Source organism: Notolepis coatsorum (assembly GCF_963971535.1).
Source record: "Notolepis coatsorum genome assembly, chromosome: 18".
Taxonomy (NCBI): Eukaryota; Metazoa; Chordata; class Actinopteri; order Aulopiformes; family Paralepididae; genus Notolepis; species Notolepis coatsorum.
In genome coordinates this window covers 29681188-29706206 of record NC_140182.1, presented here as the reverse complement: position 1 = coordinate 29706206, position 25019 = coordinate 29681188, and the positions used below count along the sequence as shown (strand labels likewise).

The window sequence follows — 25019 nt, the reverse complement described above, 5'->3', positions numbered from 1 at the left end:
TCCCCCTGTGCCCTGTTGGTACCGGTCCCCCTGTGTTCTGCCACATCAGACTGATGTCTAGTTCTCCGCTTCCTGATCGGCTCCATCCCATCTTTAACTGTGGTGACATCATCTCTTTAGTGCTGCTGCGGACACAGCTCCCCAGGGGCCACATCTGGCCTTGTGTGTGTGTGTGTGTGTGTGTGTGTGTGTGTGTGTGCAAATACATTATTGCGTACCCGATTATGATTGTCTGTGTGAGTGAGTGAGTGTGCATTTGTTTGTGTGCATATGGACATAATGGTAAATGGCTGCATTTATACAACAGCTTTTATCCAAAGCGCTTTACAATTTGTTCCTCACATTTTACCCATTCACTCACACATTCACACACCGACGGCAGAGGCGACCATGCAAGGTGCCAACCTGCTCATCGGGAGCAATTAAGTGTCTTTCTCAAGGACACTTCGACAAGCTGCGGGAGGAGCGGGAATCGAAGCGTTGAACCTCCGGATTACCAGACGACTGATCTACCTCCTGAGCCACTGTCGCCCAACATAATGTGCACATGTGAGTGTGTATCTGTGTCTCTGTGTGTGTGTGTGTGTGTGCGTGCATGCATACACATGTGTGCACTACTGCGGGGCCTATGTGTGCACTACTGTGGGGCCTATGTGTGCACTACTGTGGGGCCTATGTGTGCACTACTGCAGGGCCTATGTGTGCACTACTGCAGGGCCTATGTGTGCACTACTGTGGGGCCTATGTGTGCACTACTGCAGGGCCTATGTGTGCACTACTGTGGGGCCTATGTGTGCACTACTGCAGGGCCTATGTGTGCACTACTGTGGGGCCTATGTGTGCACTACTGTGGGGCCTATGTGTGCACTACTGCAGGGCCTATGTGTGCACTACTGTGGGGCCTATGTGTGCACTACTGTGGGGCCTATGTGTGCACTACTGCAGGGCCTATGTGTGCACTACTGTGGGGCCTATGTGTGCACTACTGTGGGGCCTATGTGTGCACTACTGCGGGGCCTATGTGTGCACTACTGTGGGGACTATGTGTGCACTACTGCAGGGCCTATGTGTGCACTACTGCGGGGACTATGTGTGCACTACTGTGGGGCCTATGTGTGCACTACTGTGGGGACTATGTGTGCACTACTGTGGGGCCTATGTGTGCACTACTGTGGGGACTATGTGTGCACTACTGTGGGGACTATGTGTGCACTACTGTGGGGACTATGTGTGCACTACTGCAGGGCCTATGTGTGCACTACTGTGGGGCCTATGTGTGCACTACTGCGGGGCCTATGTGTGCACTACTGTGGGGCCTATGTGTGCACTACTGCGGGGCCTATGTGTGCACTACTGCGGGGCCTATGTGTGCACTACTGCGGGGCCTATGTGTGCACTACTGTGGGGCCAATGTGTGCACTACTGTGGGGCCTATGTGTGCACTACTGTGGGGCCTATGTGTGCACTACTGCGGGGCCTATGTGTGCACTACTGCGGGGCCTATGTGTGCACTACTGCGGGGCCTATGTGTGCACTACTGCGGGGCCTATGTGTGCACTACTGCGGGGCCTATGTGTGCACTACTGTGGGGCCTATGTGTGCACTACTGCGGGGCCTATGTGTGCACTACTGCGGGGCCTATGTGTGCACTACTGCGGGGCCTATGTGTGCACTACTGTGGGGCCAATGTGTGCACATGAACGTTTAGGAGATGGTCTTCTTCAACCATGTCTCTGAACAGAAATTAACCTTTCCATTCTTACTTGTTCCATTTTCTGGGTAACATGGATTTGTTGTTAGGAGCATATGGAGTCTTGTGTGTGCGTGCATGTGCGTGTGTGTGTGTGTGCGTGTGCATGTGCATGCTGACCTGCCACGGGGCTCTGCTGCACCAGGAGTCTCTTCACTCTGTGTTCTCCTCAGGTTGGGTCTGTCAGGCTGCAGCATCTCTGGAGAGACAGGAAACACAACACAACATCACCACCAACATCACCACCAACATCACACCACCACCAACATCACCACCACTACCACCAACATCACACCAACATCACACCAACATCACACCAACATCACCACACCACCATCACAACACCAACATCACCACCACTACCCACCAACATCACACCAACATCACCACCACTACCCACCAACATCACCACCACTACCCACCAACATCACACCACTACCCACCAACATCACACCAACATCACTACCACTACCCACCAACATCACCACCACTACCCACCAACATCACACCACTACCCACCAACATCACACCAACATCACCACCACTACCCACCAACATCACCACCACTACCCACCAACATCACCACCACCACTACCCACCAACATCACACCAACATCACCACCACTACCCACCAACATCACCACCACTACCCACCAACATCACACCAACATCACCACCACTACCCACCAACATCACCACCACTACCCACCAACATCACACCAACATCACCACCACTACCCACCAACATCACCACCACTACCCACCAACATCACCACCACTACCCACCAACATCACCACCACTACCCACCAACATCACCACCACTACCCACCAACATCACACCAACATCACACCAACCACCAACACTACTATCACCACCACCAACACCAGTGTTTCCCCTGAAGAAAATATCAGCAACGGTGCTGTGCTTCTAGGGGGGTCCGGTGTTGCAGTGTTGTGTGCATGTTAGTATATTAGGAAGAGTGCATGACAGTAGAGGACAGTAAGAAGGTTATTTTTCTTTTATTTATTCCTTTTCATTTCAGATATTGATTGAAGAATTGTGTCTTCAGTCGACGGTGAAAGATTGGTCAGGTTTCGGCTGTCCTATCCACCAACACCACCCCCAACTAAAGGTGTGTAACAATCTCAATACAGATTACAGAATACATTATTTTAACCCTTTCACTACCAGACTACCAAAGGGTTAACGTTTTCACTGTGACAATACAGAAGGTTAACCCTTCCACTGCCACACGACACAATGGTTAAAACCCTTTCACAACTACACTACAGACGGTGCTTTTTTTACGTGGAGAATGCCATCTGCAAAGCATGTGAGAAAAGACTAAGCGATTTGTATTCATGGCCGAGAGATAATGTGATCATTCTTATGTTGTACGCCACTGCACTTATATATAGAAGGTGCACAACCCTAAAATAAAAACAAATCAAATAAAAGGGTGAGAAAGGCTTGCCTTGCATTACTGTGTCAGAAAATCAACAACGATACAAGTGAAATAACCCCCAATTGCCATACAGCAAAAATTAAGTTTCCTTCCACTGCTCTTCGGGCAAAAGCAATTTAAGGCTGAGACGATATTCCATTTGGAAGAATCGATAAATCGGTTAAAAATGTTCGATATTTTCTATTAGTATATAAAAGAAAAATCAAAAGGATTTAATTATTATTTAAACAACAAATGTATGTTTATTTTGCAGCAATTCTTTGTCGTTGCCGCCATCTTTATTCTTTAGTGTTACAGATTTCCCCATTCAAAACTACCACAGTGATCCTTCTCATTTTATAGTCGGTGGTCTCTGGATGTGATGGAGGAGTGCACTGCATATTGAATGCACAGTGCACAGTTGCAATTCAAGTAAATTTACATGAAATGGGGATGTTTTAACTAAAAAACATGCCACAATACCTAGTATTTTAGTATAGTATAAAGTATTTCTAAAAAAAATAAATAAAAAAAATATATATATGAAAAAAAACAATAAGTGATGCCACTTATCGATTTCACGCAGTTATCGATAATTATCGATAAGTCGTCTCAGCCTTAAAAGCAACAAGCTCACAGGCTCCGCTCCCCAGTGGTCTCATTACAGGATATGTGCAGCCTGTAGGGAGTCTACTGCACAGCGGCTAATGACTGTTCCACACAGGTCCAGGAGCTCAAGAGAAAGGGCCCCTAGTGGGGGGGGGGGGGGGGTTTAATAATGAGATCCATACAGAGCTGGACGCCGTGAGGGAATGAGGGAGCAGCTCATGCTCTAATAGGACCTATTCATTCCTGGATATAGTACGTGGTCTGTGTCATGGTGTGTGTGTGTGTGTGTTTGTGTGTAAACGGTGTGTATAGTACACCGTCTGTGTGTGTATGAGAGAGTGAAAGTGTGAGAAATGGTGGGCATAATTCACCTTCTGTGCGTGTGTATGTAAGAGAGAGAGAGGGGGGGGGGGGGGGGGTGACTATATGCTAGTTCCCAACCATGACTAAAACCACAATCCTATAACATGCTTTTCATTAGAGACACACACACACACGAGAAGTGGAGCATAGCGACTAAAGCGGCTGAAGCCCTGTCCAACACCCCTTTCCTACAGTATTAGTACCATGTTGAACCACACTGGCCTGGCATGGATGTCTTTCCTGTTTTTTTTTATTTTTTTTTTACAAGTTCTTTTAAATTGTACTTCTATTTTTTTGGCCGGGCCTAGGGGGTCCAATACGAGCCAACATTCGTTACCCAGTGACTCCTCGCGGTTGAAACACGCAGGGCGTGAGTCTCGACTCCTCTGTTGAAACACGCAGGGCGTGAGTCTGGACTCCTCTGTTGAAACACGCAGGGCGTGAGTCTGGACTCCTCTGTTGAAACACGCAGGCGTGAGTCTGGACTCCTCTGTTGAAACACGCAGGCGTGAGTCTGGACTCCTCTGTTGAAACACGCAGGGCGTGAGTCTCGACTCCTCTGTTGAAACACGCAGGGCGTGAGTCTGGACTCCTCTGTTGAAACACGCAGGCGTGAGTCTGGACTCCTCTGTTGAAACACGCAGGCGTGAGTCTGGACTCCTCTGTTGAAACACGCAGGGCGTGAGTCTCGACTCCTCTGTTGAAACACGCAGGGCGTGAGTCTCGACTCCCCTGTTGAAACACGCAGGCGTGAGTCTCGACTCCTCTGTTGAAACACGCAGGGCGTGAGTCTGGACTCCTCCTCTGTTGAAACACGCAGGCGTGAGTCTGGACTCCTCTGTTGAAACACGCAGGCGTGAGTCTGGACTCCTCTGTTGAAACACGCAGGGCGTGAGTCTGGACTCCTCTGTTGAAACACGTCGCAGGGCGTGAGTCTGGACTCCTCTGTTGAAACACGTCGCAGGGCGTGAGTCTGGACTCCTCTGTTGAAACACGCAGGCGTGAGTCTGGACTCCTCTGTTGAAACACGCAGGGCGTGAGTCTCGACTCCTCTGTTGAAACACGCAGGGCGCGAGTCTCGACTCCTCTGTTGAAACACGCAGGGCGTGAGTCTCGACTCCTCTGTTGAAACACGCAGGCGTGAGTCTCGACTCCTCTGTTGAAACACGCAGCAGGCGTGAGTCTCGACTCCTCTGTTGAAACACGCAGCAGGCGTGAGTCTGGACTCCTCTGTTGAAACACGCAGGGCGTGAGTCTCGACTCCTCTGTTGAAACACGCAGGGCGTGAGTCTCGACTCCTCTGTTGAAACACGCAGGGCGTGAGTCTGGACTCCTCTGTTGAAACACGCAGGGCGTGAGTCTCGACTCCTCTGTTGAAACACGCAGGCGTGAGTCTGGACTCCTCTGTTGAAACACGCAGGGCGTGAGTCTCGACTCCTCTGTTGAAACACGCAGGGCGTGAGTCTCGACTCCTCTGTTGAAACACGCAGGGCGCGAGTCTGGACTCCTCTGTTGAAACACGCAGCAGGCGTGAGTCTGGACTCCTCTGTTGAAACACGCAGGGCGTGAGTCTCGACTCCTCTGTTGAAACACGCAGGGCGTGAGTCTGGACTCCTCTGTTGAAACACGCAGGGCGTGAGTCTGGACTCCTCTGTTGAAACACGCAGGGCGTGAGTCTGGACTCCTCGGTTGAAACACGCAGGGCGTGAGTCTGGACTCCTCGGTTGAAACACGCAGGGCGTGAGTCTCGACTCCTCTGTTGAAACACTGGTCGGGCTTCAGACCACAGCGAAGCCCCACAAACTCCTGAGAAAGCATCGACCGCGTGGCAAAACAGTGGGCCGCGTAAACGCCGCCAGTCACCCACAGATGGTGCAACATTTAATTCAAGGACTTTCAAGTACTTTTCCAAGCACTCTTTTTCATTTTAAAAGGCCATTTAACACTTTGGTTGCCACTTGTTAACATGGTAAAACGTGGTTGAATGCCAGCACCCACTTCAATGATAGTGTTGTGAACACATAATCTCTGTCTTAAATTATGGCTATGTGTCTAATCTGCCCGTCGTTTATCAATGACTTGTTTGTTTTATTTCTATTCTATTTTATTCTATTATTATTTGTATGTTTTGCACAATCTAAGCGGGCATGGCCAACTTCATGCCTTGTGTATGTATGTGATGAATAAACCGCTTGAATCTTGAATACAATTTCTACCACAGTAACTGATCAGTCGCAATGCTCATCATGTCAGCGTGTATTCAGCTCTGGCCTCGACTAGGCCTGCCGGTCCCGTTTCCGGTGTGGTTCCGTGTGGGGTAAGTAATGCGCGGTACTGGCCCGCTTTCAAAGGGTGTCGGCGTGGACGTCGTCATGACGTTCCTGATCTGAACAAGCGGAACCACAGAGGCTCAGTACTCCACACTCCGGGACCAGAGGAGCGCTCTCCAACAGCTCTCTGGGCACTAATAATAATAATAATACAATTTGGTTTCTTTCCACTTCCGCGGTGGGTTCACTGCCGTCAGACTACATTTCCTTACGGTGCTACTGGCCATATTCACACGGCGGCCATTTTGTTCTTGTGTCGTGCTCAGGTTGGGCTCCTTTCCACCCAGTGTCTATCGTTTAGTTATAAACCGGTTTGTTATTATTTTTTATAAACGTTTTAAGTCCCACTAAGTCCCTCCCTAGTAGCTACGGTGTGATTTGTCGAAGTAACTGCCTTTCAACAACAGGAGATGGCCCCTCCCCTTAACTCAATCAGTGCCAGACCCGAGGATAGTCGGGTTATCTCGCCACCCGTTCAGTGCCAGACCCGAGTATAGTCGGGGTTTCATTGTTATTTCTTTTATTCAATATTTCTATTCATTACAGGCACACGGACTCAGGGTTAACATGGGGAATCATCCTGAGAATGCCAAAGTGCAATACCAGCCGCATCCTCCCAGGTGGCAGTATCGAGCACCCTTTGAAACCTTATATCTTGGCCTGTGCAACGTTCAAATGTCTCCGGGCGCACTTTTCTTTGTCAGGCGTGTCGAGTGGGTATCCCGATCGCATTGAGAAGCGTCAAATGCCCCCGATGCATCTGTTGTGGTGGATTATGTTGGCGACACGATGGACACCAATACTGGGACTCGCGATCAGACAATTGGAATATTCTTTTTGGGGTACCTCCTAGTGAAGTTAAGGACTAAATGATACCATGATTTCACCTCGATCGCAACGTGTGTGTGTAACGTTAGTCCACAACGTAAGCTGTTGGTGACGATCAAAGCATCAAAAAACGACCCCCCCCCCCCCCCTTTCATGCATTCATGATGAAACATAATACCTATTATATACATTTGATTTGGAAATAGTAGCGTGTCCAGGCGAGAAACACCAACACTTTTAGTGAAATTCACGTTTTTCTGCATATCGTAGTTTTCTGGGATTAGACAGGATCACTCTAAAACTATACTTATATTCACCACGGTATAACACGCAAATGTATTGATGAAAGAATTAATTCTTTTTCACATATTGAACGATAGATAGTTGATGTCAAATGGGCCATAGTATTGTATCCATAGCTATAATATAGAATATATATATAGCCCTGCAAACACCGCCACTTATTCCTATCTTTCAGAGCATTGGCATGGTAGGAACAAACTATGCTCAAGTCTGTGGCGTCCAATGAGTTAATGACAGTGACACATCAATCTGGCACATCCGGGGTACTTTGGCTTTTTCTTTTGTTGCACACTCACGTCTACTTTGAGTGGAAAACACTTGTATTTGGCCTGCATGAAAAATGGTCTGCAACCGATACCTTGTATTTAGAGACAATTAAACTGTCTGCAACTGATACCTTGTATCTAGAGACTTAGCACAAATTAATGGAAGTGGATACGGATCAGCTAGTCTAGCTGTTGACCAAACACACCTCTTCGGGAGTTTTAAGCTTAAGCTAGACTAGCTTGCAGCCAGATAGCTTTCTACTGAACCCACAGAGGGTATCTATCTCCTCGTCTGACTCAGTAGAAGATGGTACATGAATTTCTCATTATGTTGACGTGTTCCTTTAACACTTTGGGTGCCGGGAACCGTCTTTAGACGTCTTAAATGCTAAAGTTGCCGGAGGACGCGTTACGTCGTCCTTATATCAATATTTCAAAAATCTGCGATCGGATTCATATGTCCCCTCCGCTGGCCTGAGATCCACCAGCAGGACCCACTGAGCTCTCTGGCGGTTCAGGAGCGCCATCTGGTGGCCGATCGGCGCAATCGCCAAACAGGATGTGCCATAGAGGTTGTGCTAGACGTCCGTAGTACTTCCGGGCGCTCGCTATAGGTCATGGGACTCTGGCTCGTCACGCTACACAGTGATCGATTGGCAATAACTCGATAAACAACATGATTTGGACGTATATACCATTATACAAGCTGGAGATGGACCGGGTAAAAATATATCCCATAATGATAAGATTTCTACTCTACGATGATCGCCCAACGGCGCGCGGAGACTGGGGTGAGTTTCAGCGTGTAACGTTACCGTCTTCGATACTAACTGCTATTATCAACATTTGACCCACATTAGATGATTGGTATAACGCTGCCCACGGAATTATAAACGCCCCCTCGCCCATCCGGTCAACATCAGATGACGTGTAGTAACTTCTAGAAGTACGTCTAGTTGGAATTTTTTATATCGCGCTGATTGCCATCAAACTGTATTTCATCATCAATATAATGCATTTGGGGCTATATATCACGTTCTGGAGAAAGCTGCAGAAAGAGATGAAAACATACTTATACATTAGACCATACTTTACTATGAATATGTGAATGAAAAAGTTTAACGTTGCTACACAATGAACAATACATATAGGACTTTGAATGGGCCCTAATAATGGCAATGTAGCAATAGAATTTAAAAAGTTATAGCCCTGCAAAGAAGGGGACTTTCTCCATAGACAAATAGCGCTGGCAATCTATGGTATATCATGAATTTAACCTTAGGCAGCCAAAGTGTTAATAATACGCTTTTTTTTATTATATATTTTTTTATTATCTTTTTCCCCCTCCTTTTTCCGATTTTCTCCCGTCCCACTGTTAGTCGTTATGCCTAGGCCTGCCACGATAACACATTTTGCTGGGCGATTAATTGCCCCCGAAAATATCGCGATAAGCGATATTATTGCGACCGGTTAGAGAATTTTTTTGAGAAATTTATTTCCCAAAACTTTTATTTTGAAGCCCACCGCTCCGTCTTTTCCGGTTTAAGACTTTTATTTTGAAGCCCACCGACCGGACCGGAAGTATTGTTGTGATTATCCTAGCCGACAACTTGTCTCGTCCGGTTGTGTTTTTTAGTTTTAACGTTAGCTACTAACATTAGATGCAGCTACTACAGGCAATCAACGATGAGGAGGAAGCGTCAAAGCAGTATATAATAGAATAGCTGTGGTGCGTAGGCACTGCAGCACGACTCGAAAACGACCCGTTATAATAAATTAATTCATGTTTAACTTGTCCCCGTCTCCAGTGCTTTGACTAGCCCCACCCGTTCATTGTAAACAATGATGCATGTACTTGTATTAACGTTATTCTGTGTTATTCTAACGTTACACTACAAATAACGCTACTTGGTTAAAAGGAGCAACACTATTGAGAAATGTATTAAGCTATATGTGGCGTTGCTACTGCCCCACGGAGCTCCCGTGCTGTGCTCTGTAGTAACGCCAGCGGCCAACCCACACGGAGAGAGACTGCAAGGGGCACTGGTTCCGCCTCATTAAAACAAACGCGCAAATAGCAATTAATCGCGCCCGTCAAAATCATTGCATTCATTTTAATTATCGCGGCAATTAATCGATTTATTGCTTATCGCGGCAGGCCTAGTTATGCCAATTCACAACCCCCTTCCTGGTTGTTGCGCACTTTCCCCTACTGTTGGTCCGAGAGGCCGGAGACTGTCACATGTTTTTCCTCCACATGCAGCCAGCCGGCAGCCAGCCTGGCCCGCACAGATTCTCACTGGGAGAGTGTAACGTGTGGGAGGCCGCACTACCTCTCTCCAGATCCTACCCTCACTGAGCAGGCGCCCCGACCGAACTGTAGGGGTCGCTGTCCACAACGCCCAGGACCCACCCGCCAGCTTTCCCCACCCCCTAATACTGCCAATTGTATTAGTGTGAACGGCCAGCCAAGCTGGTGACAACACCGGGAGGTGGATTCGAACACGCGAACTAGGGGTGGACGGTATAAACGGTATACGGTATAAACGGTATTAATTTGCTCTACGGTATGGATTTTGACTATACCGTGTAACCGGTACAGCAGCTCTAAAATAGCAATGACGTCATGTAACCACAGCGCGACTATTTCAATCGCATTTGCCCCTAAAAATAGATAGAATTAGTCATAGATAATAGATATGTGCAAACTGGAAAAAGTTATTTAGGAGGCTTCGCGCAGTGGGCGTGTCAACACGCAATTGTCATTTCATAATAAACACATATCACTGCGGCGCACAGCAAGTTTCAATTTCAGTTCCTGGCATTTTTAACCAGTGGAGAAAGGTAAGATATTTACCTATCGTTTTTCTTATATGAATTATTCTACGTTAATAAAACATACCTGGTGATCAACTACAGTTTGCTGTAAACATTACGATATGTGTGTAGTGTTATGATAACGACGGCAGCAGCGGGAGCCGGGAGGACGGCTGCAGCAGTGGATTTGCGAATAGCATGCAGCTGCAGAGCCGCAGAGCCAGGGGCTCTTTCAGGTCTGGTCACAGGCCCGTCAAACAGCGCCCCCCATCACCATTTTGTGTGTCAATTTGTTGACACATGTGTCAATTTGTTGACACAATTGTCAATTCTTAAAGCTGAGGATGAGTGGCACCTTTGTCTCAATTCTTATTCAATTCAATTCGCTCTGCGGCTCTGCAGCTACATATGCTTCTAGCAAAATCCAGCCCCGCTGTTTGCAATGGGAGCAGGAGTCTCGACTCGGGACTTATTTTATTTGGAATATAATGACTTTATACGCAAAAGTAGCCTAGTTTTAAGTTAAAATATTATAAATCTACATGCCTTGAGGATGTCATTCTTTATATAGCCTGCCTATCAGGCAAAAAAAATTATTCGAACAGAAACACTGATACCGTGATATATACCGTTACCGTCTATGCTTCAAATTATACCGTGATATAAATTTTAGACCATACCGTCCACCCCTAACGCGAACCCAGCGTCTCCAGCGTTGGTGACAAACGCAATCTCCGCTACACCACCTGACCGCCCCAATAATACGCTTTTTAATGGCGTCCAACCTCACTGTAGTGGGAAAAAAGGACGTAAAACGAAGATGATGATGATGATGGGTGACCTAAAACTAAGAGGTAATGACAATTTCTTCTGCATGATTTACAGGATGTTTATTTTGTTCAGTTGTAGATTGTGAACAAACACCGGCTAACTCCCCTGCTTACTCCCATAAGGACGGCGATCGCAGTGCAGATCACAGTGTGATTACAGTGCAGATTACATGGCAGATTACAGTGCAGATCACAGTGTAATTACAGTGCAGATCACAGTGTAATTACAGGGCAGATTGCAGGGCAGATCACAGTGTGATTACAGTGCAGATTGCAGGGCAGATCACAGTGTGATTACAGGGCAGATTACAGGGCAGATCACAGTGCAGATCAGTGTGATCACAGTGCAGATCACAGTGTGATCACAGTGCAGATCACAGTGCAGATCACAGTGCAGATCACAGTGTGATCACAGTGCAGATCACAGTGCAGATCACAGTGTGATCACAGTGCAGATCACAGTGCAGATCACAGGGCAGATCACAGTGTGATCACAGTGCAGATCACAGGGCAGATCACAGTGTGATCACAGTGCAGATCACAGTGCAGATCACAGTGCAGATCACAGTGTGATCACAGTGCAGATCACAGGGCAGATCACAGTGTGATCACAGTGCAGATCACAGTGTGATCACAGTGCAGATCACAGTGCAGATCACAGTGTATATCACAGGGCAGATCAGTGTGATCACAGTGCAGATCACAGTGTGATCACAGTGCAGATCACAGTGCAGATCACAGTGTATATCACAGGGCAGATCACAGTGTGATCACAGTGCAGTTCCGATGTTGTCTGATGCACAACACAAGCCAACATTTTTGGGCAACTCTGTTCAGCGACAGAGCCCAGAGAATTGCCTCAGAGTTATTACTTCAACCACAGAAAGCTCTCGTTGCCAAGAGACAATTGAAGCGATGTTTGACTCTGTGTCTCGGTTTGCCCATCTGTAAAGCAGCTAGAATCACACAGTGGTGCCAGGAGTGAAAGGGTGAGAGATATGTCCTAACTTTCATATCATGTTATATTTAGCATTTCTGGAGGGTAACAATATATATTGCGGCATATTTGTTTTTCTTGCAATACCGTTACGAATGATGTTTCAGGAATAAAAAGATCTCTGTGGAACGCTGGTTTCTCGCCAGTGTCATTATTATACAGTACAACATTCATATCATACAGTGTAATATTCATATAAGATAAGATAAGATGATCCTGTATTAATCCCCTTGGGGAAATTCAGGTGTCAAAGCGCCGTTAGTTCTCCTGGCAGCAGAGCCGGCCGTCCGAGCCCTTGGTTGAAGAGCCTGATGGCTGCCGGTATAAAGGACCGGCCCAGGCGGTTTGTGGTGTGTTAGGGGGGGGGGGGGGGGTATGAGTCTTTGGCTAAAACGTGCTCTTCATTCTGGCTAGCTATATTGTACGTATACAGCTTTTTCACAACACTCTCCGTCTGTACAACCGTAGTATTTCTACTGTGGATGGGGAGCATATGCTTGGTGTACTGTACATATCTGGTAGGAACAGTGTATAACTTGTGTCCTCTCTACCTGTGTCTGCCCCTCCCCCGCCCCCTTAACCAGAAGCATTGGTCTTTTGCTGGTGGACAATCTGTCCTAATGGAAGAAACCATGAAGGGGTGCTGACCCTGTGCCAATGTGCCATATACCTAATGTAGGCCCCGGGTACAGCACAGTTATTGTACAATGGGGGGGGAAATACACTCACACACTCCTTTTTGGCCTGTATGAAAGGGCTTCTTGTGAGCAAGTCCGATGCGGACATGCAGAAAAATAAACAGTGGCGTTGAGGAGAAAGCATTGTGTCATAGGCTACTCCCTTGAGTGCATCCTCCCCTGTGACATAAGGCATACTGTGCATGTGGTGTGTGTGCGTGTGCATGTGCGTGTGCGTGTGTAAGTGAGAGAGTCCCCTTCATGTTGTCTGTATACACACGTGTCCCGTTCTATTTGATTCTACGTTAGTTCTATAGAACTACACCCTGCCCCAGATCTGCAGTCCAACACACAGTATAGAGCTCTGCGGTCCAACACACCGTATAGAGCTCTGCGGTCCAACACACCGTATAGAGCTCTGCGGTCCAACACACCGTATAGAACTCTGCGGTCCAACACACCGTATAGAACTCTGCGGTCCAACACACCGTATAGAGCTCTGCGGTCCAACACACCGTATAGAGCTCTGCGGTCCAACACACCGTATAGAGCTCTGCAGTCCAACACACCGTATAGAGCTCTGCGGTCCAACACACCGTATAGAGCTCTGCAGTCCAACACACCGTATAGAGCTCTGCAGTCCAACACACCGTATAGAGCTCTGCGGTCCAACACACCGTATAGAGCTCTGCGGTCCAACACACCGTATAGAGCTCTGCGGTCCAACACACCGTATAGAGCTCTGCAGTCCAACACACCGTATAGAGCTCTGCGGTCCAACACACCGTATAGAGCTCTGCGGTCCAACACACCGTATAGAGCTCTGCGGTCCAACACACCATATAGAGCTCTGCAGTCCAACACACCGTATAGAGCTCTGCAGTCCAACACACAGTATAGAGCTCTGCAGTCCAACACACAGTATAGAGCTCTGCGGTCCAACACACCGTATAGAGCTCTGCGGTCCAACACACCGTATAGAGCTCTGCGGTCCAACACACAGTATAGAGCTCTGCAGTCCAACACACTGTATAGACTGAGCAACACACCGTACAGGGTTTCCGTTAGAAAAAATTGTTGCCGGCCTGAGAGTTTATTGAGCTTAAAAACAATTGATAGGCAAAAGAATGACAACAAAACAAAAGAATGACATCAAGGCATGTAGATTTATTTTTACTTAAAACTAGGCTACTTTTGCATATACAGTCATTATATTCCAAATAAAATAAGTCCTGAGACTCCGTGCTGCTGCCGACTTTAAATCAAATAGGTGTCTGTGAGCAGTCGCCCGACATTAATAAACAGCAGTCTGTTATAATCACATTTTTATGAGCTAACGAATTCCGTTATATTGGACATTTGTATTAATTATATCAAGCGAAGAACTGAGAAATTTGGCAGAGAGAGACGGCAACATTATCGTGGGTTTGCATGACGACTCTCTCTCTCTCCACCTCGCAACGACTTATTTGCAAAGAGTATGTCGCTGCAGAGCAGCAGATTCAGCTGTTTTTTGGCTCTATCTGGGGACCGCTCAGCAGCATATATGGGGGACATATATGGATCAGTGTCAGAAATAGTGTGTCTGTTACTAGGCTTGAGTAAATTGTAATGAACCAAAGGAGAATATAAATTCTATTTAAAATTTTTTTTATCTTTGACTGTGAATAACACCATGCTAAAATTTACCAGACCTGAAAAATCTAAGCAAATGAATAAAGGGAAGATGATTAAACAGAAGGTTTTGTAGATACAGTACTGAATTCTGCCATCTTTTTTATAATGTAAATTTCTCCACCATTTTTCATCGTATTGCAACACCGTCTTTTGCAAGACGTTCACAGAAAGGTAGAGAAACTAACTGCGTTCTGTTTTATGGCAATAACGTTCAGGTTTGTGGGAGATAATCCCAAAAAATAAGAGAAATAAAAAAGTTAATCCAGAAGTCAGATGATTGACAGGGGCTGGTGTGAGCTGGGTAGGGTAGTTTTTCAAAATTCGAAAGCCCTGAGTCTCTTCCTTCAAAAGACTACACTCACTTTTGGCTGTGCCACTTCCTCCTGTCAATATGCGCCGGTTTCCGACTCAATGCCCTGAGATTTCTATAATCTTATATTTCACTAATAACGGTTAAAATAATTGGTAAACAAACGTAATGCTGAAAATATACACTTTTACTGTATATCTCGGGCTTAAGAGGTTAACCCTGTGAGGCCCAAATTAAAAAGACATTAGCAACTTCAGAGGGTGGGACATATAAACACATTTACTATCAAATAGCATTGTGAGGCTGAACAACAGGACCAATTGACTATACATGTGCTTAACATTTTTTAAATAAACATTCTTTTTTTAAATGGCTAAAAGTGATTTTGTAATTTTGCAACCGTGGGTCTCACAGGGTACTTTTAACCCTGTGAGACCCAAATAAAAAAGACATTAGCAACTTCAGAGGCCAGAGGGTGAGACCTATAAACACATGAAGGGTGCCGTGACTGAAAAAAAAGGTTAAGAAACGCTGGTATATGGTGTGGCTCTTTGTGGTACCACAGTAATTTTTGTGGCTCTTATTAGTCTCTGACTGGTTGGCCACCCCTGGTATAGAGCAACACACAGTATAGAGCAACACACAGTATAGAGCAGGGGTGGGCAATTAACTTTTACAAGGGGCCACATGAGAAGCCTGAACTGTGTTGGAGGGCCGAACCAATGATAACTTGAACTTAATTCTGCTCAATATTCATTATCTCCCATAGAAAGATTTACCGCGGGCCGGACACGGATGCCCAAAGGGCCGGAAGTGGCCCGTGGGCCGTAATTGCCCAGGTCTGGTATAGAGCAACACACAGTATAGAGCAACACACAGTATAGAGCAACACACAGTATAGAGCAACACACAGTATAGAGCAACACACAGTTGCAACATACAGAGCTCTGCGGTCCCGCCCACTACACCCTATAGTACAACACTCTATAGTACAACACACTATAGTACAACACTCTATAGTACAGCACTCTATAGTTCAACACTCTATAGTACAACACCCTACATAAGTACAACACCCTATAGTTTAACACCCTATAATCCTATAGTACAACACTCTATAGTTCAACACTCTATAGTTCAACACTCTATAGTACAACACTCTATAGTACAACACCCTGCTTCCTCTGTGAAAATAGCTAAATCATATGGTTAACACGCTCTCAATTACCTGCACATAGTCTGTTGACTTTATATGGTCTGTGTACCCATACATGACCAGTGTGTGTGTGTGTGTGCGTGCGTGTGTGTGTAACAACATGCACTAGATGTGTTCATCCATATTTACGCAGAGAATTTAGTTCCGTCTGGTCTGGCTTCTGTTTTTCACGGCCTTGTAGCACAAAGACCTGTTTATGAGAGCTCTCTCTGTGTGTGTGTGCGTGTGCGTGTGTGTGTGTGTGTGTGTGTGTGTGTGTGTGTCAGAAAGCTTGCCAGGGGGAAATGAGTTAAAAGTCTAAACTAACAGAGGTGCGTTCAGCACGGGAACACAGAAGGCCTTAACACACCTTCTCCCTCCACCTCCACCTACACACTCAAGCCTTTATATACACACACACACATGTCCCGAGCACAAACATAGGGACACACATAGACCTTAGAAAACATGTACTCATCATAGACCATTAAAGACACACACACACACACACACACACACAATCCTTGCTCTCATAGGACACACTCGGGAGCTCTGTGCACTAACCTCTCCTCCCGCCAACACACACACGGAAACATGCACGCACACGCAAACACACACACATACATGGGAATGGAAAGACACACTCATGCACGCACTACCCTCTCTGCCCCCAAAACACACAGTCTAGAAAAGTACACATTCATGCCCCCCACCCCCCCGTCCCTCAGAGTCCATGAACGTGGTGTTGTGGATGCAGCTAGGGCCGGGTGATGTGGTCAAAATATGACACCACAAAATTCCTCTTCTTTTCCAACGGCATATAACGATATCTGACGGTATTTGTTTTTTGTTTCCAGTGGAAATGACGGCGTGACTTGACATCTTTTTGACTCATCGGGTTTTTGTAATATGTGACCGTCGTGGTGCTTTTCCATTCATTTAACCCCTTCTGTATCCCAGCATCTTCATAATGCTGTGATGTGATACCGCTGCGAGGAACCCTTTCTAGATTCAGAAACACCTGGATCGTTTTATGATCTCTGTATATATTGTCGACAAGGGATTTGATTTGATTTGATATTTTTTATTTTCGTGTCTTACATACAGATGTATGCCCAGCCCATATGGGCTTACAAGACACATAACAATAAGTATATAATAATATACTTTACCAATTACTTAACAACAAAGGAGTAGAAAAAAATAACCGCCACACAAAAGGAGATTTCCTAGACACACACCGGACCACACACATGTCATCTCTACCCCTGCTAACCAGGAGAGGACCCCCCCCCCCCCCCCCCCCCATGCCACGTATTAACCCCGCCCCCCTCCCCCTCCCTGGCAACACACAGATCACAGCAGTAGATTGTCCTGTTGAGCTGCACAAAATTAGCCAATTATGCAATTCTGAGAAACAAATTACACAAAAGTATTCTCTGCTTTCTGTGCATCAGTACTGTGTGTGTGTTGAGGATGATGTGATGTACGTGTGTTGAGGAGGTGTGTGTGTAATGCAGGGTTTTAAAGAGACCACCAAAGCAGCCGCAGATTATCATAGAATCCCTCCTCCTCCTCCTGCAGAACACACTGTGGTCTGTGTACGCTGCTGGATGATAAAGCTGTGTGTGACTGTGTGTGTGTGCGTGTGCATGTGCGTGTGTGTGTGTGTTTCATACAGGACTGAGCGCCACACGCTGGCCAGGCCTGTAAAGACCAGGTCAATGAGTTGGTGTTCGTGTTTACTGCCGAGGAAGTATCGGGGGAAAGTGAGGTGTTGGTCTGGGGGAAAGTGAGGTGTTGGTCTGGGGGAAAGTGAGGTGTTGGTCTGGGGGAAAGTGACATGTTGGTCTGGGGGAAAGTGACATGTTGGTCTGGGGGAAAGTGACATGTTGGTCTGGGGGAAAGTGAGGTGTTGGTCTGGGGGAAAGTGAGGTGTTGGTATGGGGGAAAGTGAGGTGTTGGTATGGGGGAAAGTGAGGTGTTGGTCTGGAGGAAAGTGACATGTTGGTCTGGAGGAAAGTGAGGTGTTGGTCTGGAGGAAAGTGAGATGTTGGTCTGGGGTAAAGTGAGGTGTTGGTCTGGGGAGCCTCAGGGGAAAGTGAGGTGTTGGTCTGGGGTAAAGTGAGGTGTTGTTCTGGGGGAAAGTGAGGTGTTGTTCTGGGGGAAAGTGAGGTGTTGTTCTGGGGGAAAGTGAGGTGTTGTTCTGGGGGAAAGTGAGGTGTTGTTCTGGAGGAAAGTGAGGTGTTGTTCTGGAGGAAAGTGAGGTGTTGGTCTGGAGGAAAGTGAGGTGTTGGTCTGGGGAGTCTCGGGGGAAAGTGAGGTGTTGTTCTGGGGAGTCTCGGGGGAAAGTGAGATGCTGGTCTAGGGAAACGGGAGGGGAAGGTATTGTTGACCTGGGTCAATAGTGTGTGGAGGCTTTTCCAACACCTCATACACAAGACGGAGCGATTACAGCGAGCGGGTGCTGCTGGCGGTGTCAAGTGTGTTTGGGGTTTTTGTTTTGGTTTTGATTTATTGTGATGTTTCTTCTTGACTTGTTTAACACATTGGGTGCCATGCCCCTTCCGGGAACTGCATAGGCTCATGCCACCCATTAAACCCATGTAATCGCTCACCTTGTTTGTAGAGCTAAATCTATATTCGATATTATAGCTATGGATTCAATACTTTCTTCCGGTCAATATGCAAAAAAGAAAAAAAAATTCCATCCATACGTTCCCATTTTATACCGTGGTGAATATGAGTGTTATTTCGGAATGATCCAGGCCAATTCCTGAGAGGCTGGTTATAAGCCGGAATGTGTTTTATAGTAAATGCATTGGCGTTTTGTCCCTACACACGATGCTTTAAAAAAAATCAAATGCATATGACCGGTATTATGTTCCATCATGAATGCATGAAAGGGGGGGGGGGGGTCGTTTCTGATTATTCGAGCGTCAGTAACGGCATTCGCATTGAACACTAGAAACGGTTACCAGCCCGATCGCTATAAAGCATTGCAGGATCAAGCTACAATTGACGTCAAATCGCTCTTACCTTTGGCCGAAAGTAATCCAAAAAGAATATTCCAATTTCTTGATCCCCATCTGACAGATCCAATCCCCATTTGCTCGACGTTATAAACGATCATAACATACGGATCAAGCATAGTTGATGGGCTTCGATGTAACCGGCTGAACTGTGCGTTTCGCCGAGAACAAAAAATGTAATCCGAGACATGGGGTCATTCCACAGCCCAGGATACAGTGTTAGAAATGTAGCTCGATACCGCCGCCTGGTAGGATGTGGCCAGTACTGCACCTTCGGATTCCCACTATGCATTTTTCAGCAAACACACAGCATCCTGAGATTGAATAGGGTATTAAAATCGGAAAAAATTAAAAACGATCCAGAAACGCGTTAACACGTGAATGGCACTCAACCGTTGGCCGTCAGAAACGTGTAAATCAGTGATTGGCAACCGATGTGTTAAAGAAGACATGTCCGGCCCATGGGGACATTAACGTGTGTTGTCGGGCCTTACAAATAAATTTGATTTGATTTAGAGGTGGCGTAGAGGCGGGGTAGAGGCGGTGTTGAGGCAGCACATAGGCGGGGTATATGCGGGGTAGAGGCAGGGTAGAGGCAGCGTAGATGCGGTGTAGAGGCGGTGTAGAGGCGGCGTAGAGGCGGGGTAGAGGCGGCGTAGAGGCGGCGTAGAGGCGGGGTAGAGGCGGTGTAGAGGCGGTGTAGAGGCGGCGTAAAGGCGGGGTAGAGGCGGCGTTGAGGCGGTGTAGAGGCGGGGTAGAGGCGGTGTAGAGGCGGGGTAGAGGCGGCGTTGAGGCGGGGTAGAGGCGGGGTAGAGGCGGTGTAGAGGCGGGGTAGAGGCGGGGTAGAGGCGGCGTTGAGGCGGGGTAGAGGCGGTGTAGAGGCGGGGTAGAGGCGGGGTAGAGGCGGCGTTGAGGCAGGGTAGAGGCGGGGTAGATGTTGGGTAGAGGCGGGGTAGAGGCAGCGTAGAGGCGGGGTAGATGTTGGGTAGAGGCGGGGTAGAGGCAGCGTAGAGGCGGGGTAGATGTTGGGTAGAGGCGGGGTAGATGTGGGGTAGAAGCAGGGTAGATGTGGGGTAGAGGCGGGGTAGATGTGGGGTAGAGGCGGTGTTGAGGTGGGGTAGAGGCGGTGTTGATGCAGTGTTGAGGCAGCATAGAGGCGGCATAGATGTAGAGGATGCGGTGAGGATACAGTGCACGGAATGGGGTTTAATTTGTCTGATTATTCGCCCCGAGAACCGTATGTGTGGTCATTGATCCACAAAAACAAAAACGCAGTCCATCGGAAGGAGCTCTCCGTCATCACTGTCCTCTGGCTAACCACTCGGACAACACTGGAGCGGACTTGGCTTATTGTGGATATTCTTTTGGTCTTCAGGGTATTTTGTTTGGCGTTTCTCAATGCAGTGGGTTTTTATTTTTGTGTGTTTAATGTTTTAGTGATTGGAGTACAGGCTGTAAAAACAAATAATCGTCTAAGTCGTCAGTCAGTCATTCAAGTAAGTAAGTCTATCACATCTATCTATCCACAGTAAATGTCTAACTACAGTCAACCACTAATAACTAGGGCTGTCAGTTTATCGCGTTAATTAGATTAATTAATTACACAGCAAATTATCACGTTGTGAAAATTTACTCAAAATTAATCACAAAAAAAGAAAAAAAAATCTCATTCATTCCATAAGAACATAGAATACACATTTACAGACTTTTTTTTAATATGGTCCATTTGCATCTTCTTGGTATCTGATTCTAGGGACATCTAATATCTCAGGGAATGTATTCCCAGTGTCAGAAATACTGTGTCTGTTACTAGGCTTGAGTAAATTGTAATGAACCAAATGAGAATATCAATACATTTTTTTTTATCTTTGACTGAATAACACCATGCTCAAATTGACCAGACCTGAAAAATCTAAGCAAATTAATAGATGGAAGATGATTAAACAGAAGGTTTTGTAGATACAGTACTGAATTCTGCCATCCGGACACATGCAATTTGAAATATGATTATATCGGGCATAAAATGGTTATGCGATTAAAATGTGATTAATTAGATTAATTCATTACAAATTAATTTTATCGCCTGACAGCACTACTAATAACACACTAATAACAGTCAAACTAGGCCGTAAATTGTCTAACTATAGGCTATATATTCTACGTGATATTTGTGTCATTTCAGTGGCTTCCGCAACTAAATAAATCTTAATAACGAGTCATTTACAACAGATTGATTTGAAAACGACCCTCCCAACCCCTGCTATACATTCACTCTATACAGAGCAGCCTATTAACCCTTTCACTGCCACACAACAAAATGTTAACCCTTTCACTGCCACACACCAGCAGGTTAACCCTTTCACTGCCACACTACAGAAGGTTAACCCTCTACTATCACACTACCGACGGTTACGGATAGTAGAGGGTTAACCTTCTGTGGTGTGAAAGGGTTAAAAACACACACCGTTTCAAAGAGACTGGGACTCGTATTTACACTCCAGTGTCAAGTCTGACACACTGAGGAGGAGTGCTGACGTAGGGAGCTACTGGATAAACGACTGTGTCAACTGTTTCCATCACAGCACACAAGACACACGCCGCCAGAGAAAGGGATGGGCCACGTCTCTGCCCCCGACTCATCATCCACAGAAACAGAATCAACCATCGTCTATGAACAGAATACAAATGTAATGCTATGTTTTTGGCTAACGTTTTCTTAACCCTTTCACTACCACACTACAGAAGGTCAACCGTTCACTACTGAAAGGGTTCATCTTCTGTAGTGTGGCTGTGAAAGGGTTAACCCTTTGTTGTGGGGCAGTGAAAGGGTTAACCGTCTGTATTATCACAGTGAAAGGGTTAACCATTTGGTAGTGTGGTAGTGAAAAGGGTTAAAGGTGCTATAGAGATAATGTTTTTATGTAGAGTAATGGTTTTAAAAACAATAAAAACCACAGAAAATTATTGATTAATGAATCTATCATTTTGAAAATGTTGTCGGGTCCAAATTGTATGGCATGTATCTCCTCCCTACTTCCCATTTCCACATGTGGAATGCACCTGATTGGATAAATTACATGCTGGTGCTCTAGTCCGACATCTAGTGGCTGAATGTTATCTATAGCACCTTCAACTCAAATGACCCCCCCCCCCCCCCAAAAAAAGCCTGAAATCCCCCTACAAGCCAGGAAACACATTGTCATGTTAGAAAATGCTCTCTGCCAAACTCTCTCAATAGGTAAAACCTTCTGGCTTTTTCCAACATGGAGAGCCAGGCCCGCTGTGGAGGGCGGAGGCGGGGAGAGAGGCACCAACACACAGCCTCCACACACACACAAACATCTATTCGAGGACGGAGGCGGGGAGAGAGGCACCAACACACAGGCTCCACACAAACATCTACTGGACCAACTGTTAGCTGTGTGGCTGTTGGCAGGAAGGACAGGACATTTAGAGAGAAAGACGAAAGGAAAGAGTGCAAGGACGAGAAATAAGCTAATTATGTTAGTATGCTGGTGTGTGTGTACGGCTCTGTACTGTGTGTATGTGAGCATCTGACACTATACTGTATGTGGTACCGCATTTAGCATTTTTTTTACCTCATTGTCTGCATTTTTACTTCATTGTACTTTAGGTTGTATATTGTATAGTGCTGGGACTTTATTCCTCTTTTACTGTATGAAGCAGATTGGTCAGGGGCTCATACAGAACCAAGAATTTCACTGTAATAATGTACTTTATACGTGACAAATAAAACAAAACTTGAAACCTTGTGTGTGTCTGTCTGTCTGCGTGCGTGCATACTTGTACATTGCTACGATACAATACTTTATTTTAATATATTAATTGAATTTTTTTTAAAACACTTCAGAGAAAATGAACAGAAAATTAAACATATAAACCTACAAACCTCCCGCTCTCCCCCATCACACCACCCCTCCCCTCCCCCGACCGACCATCCCTCCCCCCACTGAGCCATCACACCACCCCTCCCCCGACCGACCATCACTCCACCCCTCCCCCCGCTGACCCAGCTGCCACCCACTCCAATCCCAGGACACCCACCTCCCCCGCATCCCCAAAACATGAAAACGAAATTAAATTTAGCACAAAATAAATTACAAATCAATAAATAAACAAACACTATAGATTTGGATTTGTATGGCAACAATTCAATATTTGGCCATATCACACATTTTGCAACATTTAGTAGAATCTCTTAATTTCCCATGTACATGTTCACAAATGCCAGGAATTTGTAATCCGCATTTAGGAGCAGTGGGCAGCCACAGTCCAGCACCCAGGCACCAACTCCAGCCCTAATGCCAGTGCCTTGCTCCAGGGCAACGGCAGGAGCGTGGGCAGCTAGCATGCGCGTCTTTCATGGTGTGTGGGGGAGGGAACCCGGACTCGAACCCGGGACCTCCTCGCTGTGTGAGGTAACAGTGCCAACCACTGTATGCAATATAATTTAACCCTTTCACTACCACACTACCAAAATGGTTAACCCTTTCACGGCGACAATACAGAAGGTTAACCATTTCACTACCACACTAACAAAATGGTTAACCCTTCCACAGCAACAATACAGAAGGTTAACCCTTTCACTGCCACACTACAGACGGTTAACCTTCTGTAGTGTGGTAGTGAAAGGGTTCATTCAAGTAACATGTGACTTATAGAACAGGATATATTGTCACCGAGCCGACAGTCGCCTTACAACATTTCTAGTATCAAGTCACAAATAGGCCTGTCACGATAAGCAATAAATCTATTTATTGCGCGATAATGAAAATTAATGCGATGATTTTGACAGGGGTGATTAATTGCTATTTGCGTGTTTGTTTTAATGAGGCGGGAACCAGAACCTCGTCAGTCATTCTAGTCTCCGTGTGGGGAGGCAGGGCCGCTGGCGTTACTACAGAGGTTGGCTGTGATGTGCCCGCATGAAGGCACGAGAGCAAAGCTCGCGTCACATCACAGCGTGGCAATATTCACGACATCCCTTGTGTATTATTGCTTTTATACAGCAGGTTGTACCGTCAGGAAAGATATAGGATGAATACAGACAATTCTAGAGTCTTTTATATCAATTTCAGTGAACTTGGCCCTACCCCATTCGAAATGCGTTTCCGCGGCCCATGCTACAGAGTACAGCACGAGAGCTCCTGTGAGCACCATGCCTATCCGCGAGCCACAGTCAGGGTGACCAGGTGTCCCACGGTAACCGCAAAAAAAAAAGTTCAAATGCATTTATTTCTGTAGTAGTCTATTCTGTATAGCCTATAGCCTCTAGTCTAAATCTCTATCTTTAGAGGACGACTTTGCAGCAGAATATTGTTTGGGATTCGGCAAGCACGCATTCGTTATTGAAAGTGAAACACAGACAAATAGGCTATACTGAACACCGTTTATTGACACTTGCAAGAACACAGAACAAATGTGAAACTTGAAACTAAATGTGCATATAACAACAGAAGCAGAGGCCATTACACATTTATAAAGGCTTTGCATTGCAAAGTTAGTAAATACAAATAAATCCTAAAGTGCACATTCGTTGCGCAAATTTATTGAATAAAGGCCACTCGT

The 25019-nt window shown here is 46.2% G+C and overlaps 1 protein-coding gene across 1 annotated transcript in view; it reads right to left on the bottom strand.

Moving 5' to 3' along the window:
* Positions 1 to 25019, bottom strand: part of LOC311245608 (NEDD4-like E3 ubiquitin-protein ligase WWP2) — a 113798-nt gene that overhangs the window by 86188 nt on the left and 2591 nt on the right. The window contains exon 2 of the mRNA XM_084335514.1: positions 1871 to 1949. Within this exon, the coding sequence (XP_084191640.1) occupies positions 1871 to 1947 (77 nt within the window). The 5' untranslated portion in view covers positions 1948 to 1949. The remainder of the gene's footprint in view (positions 1 to 1870; positions 1950 to 25019) is intronic.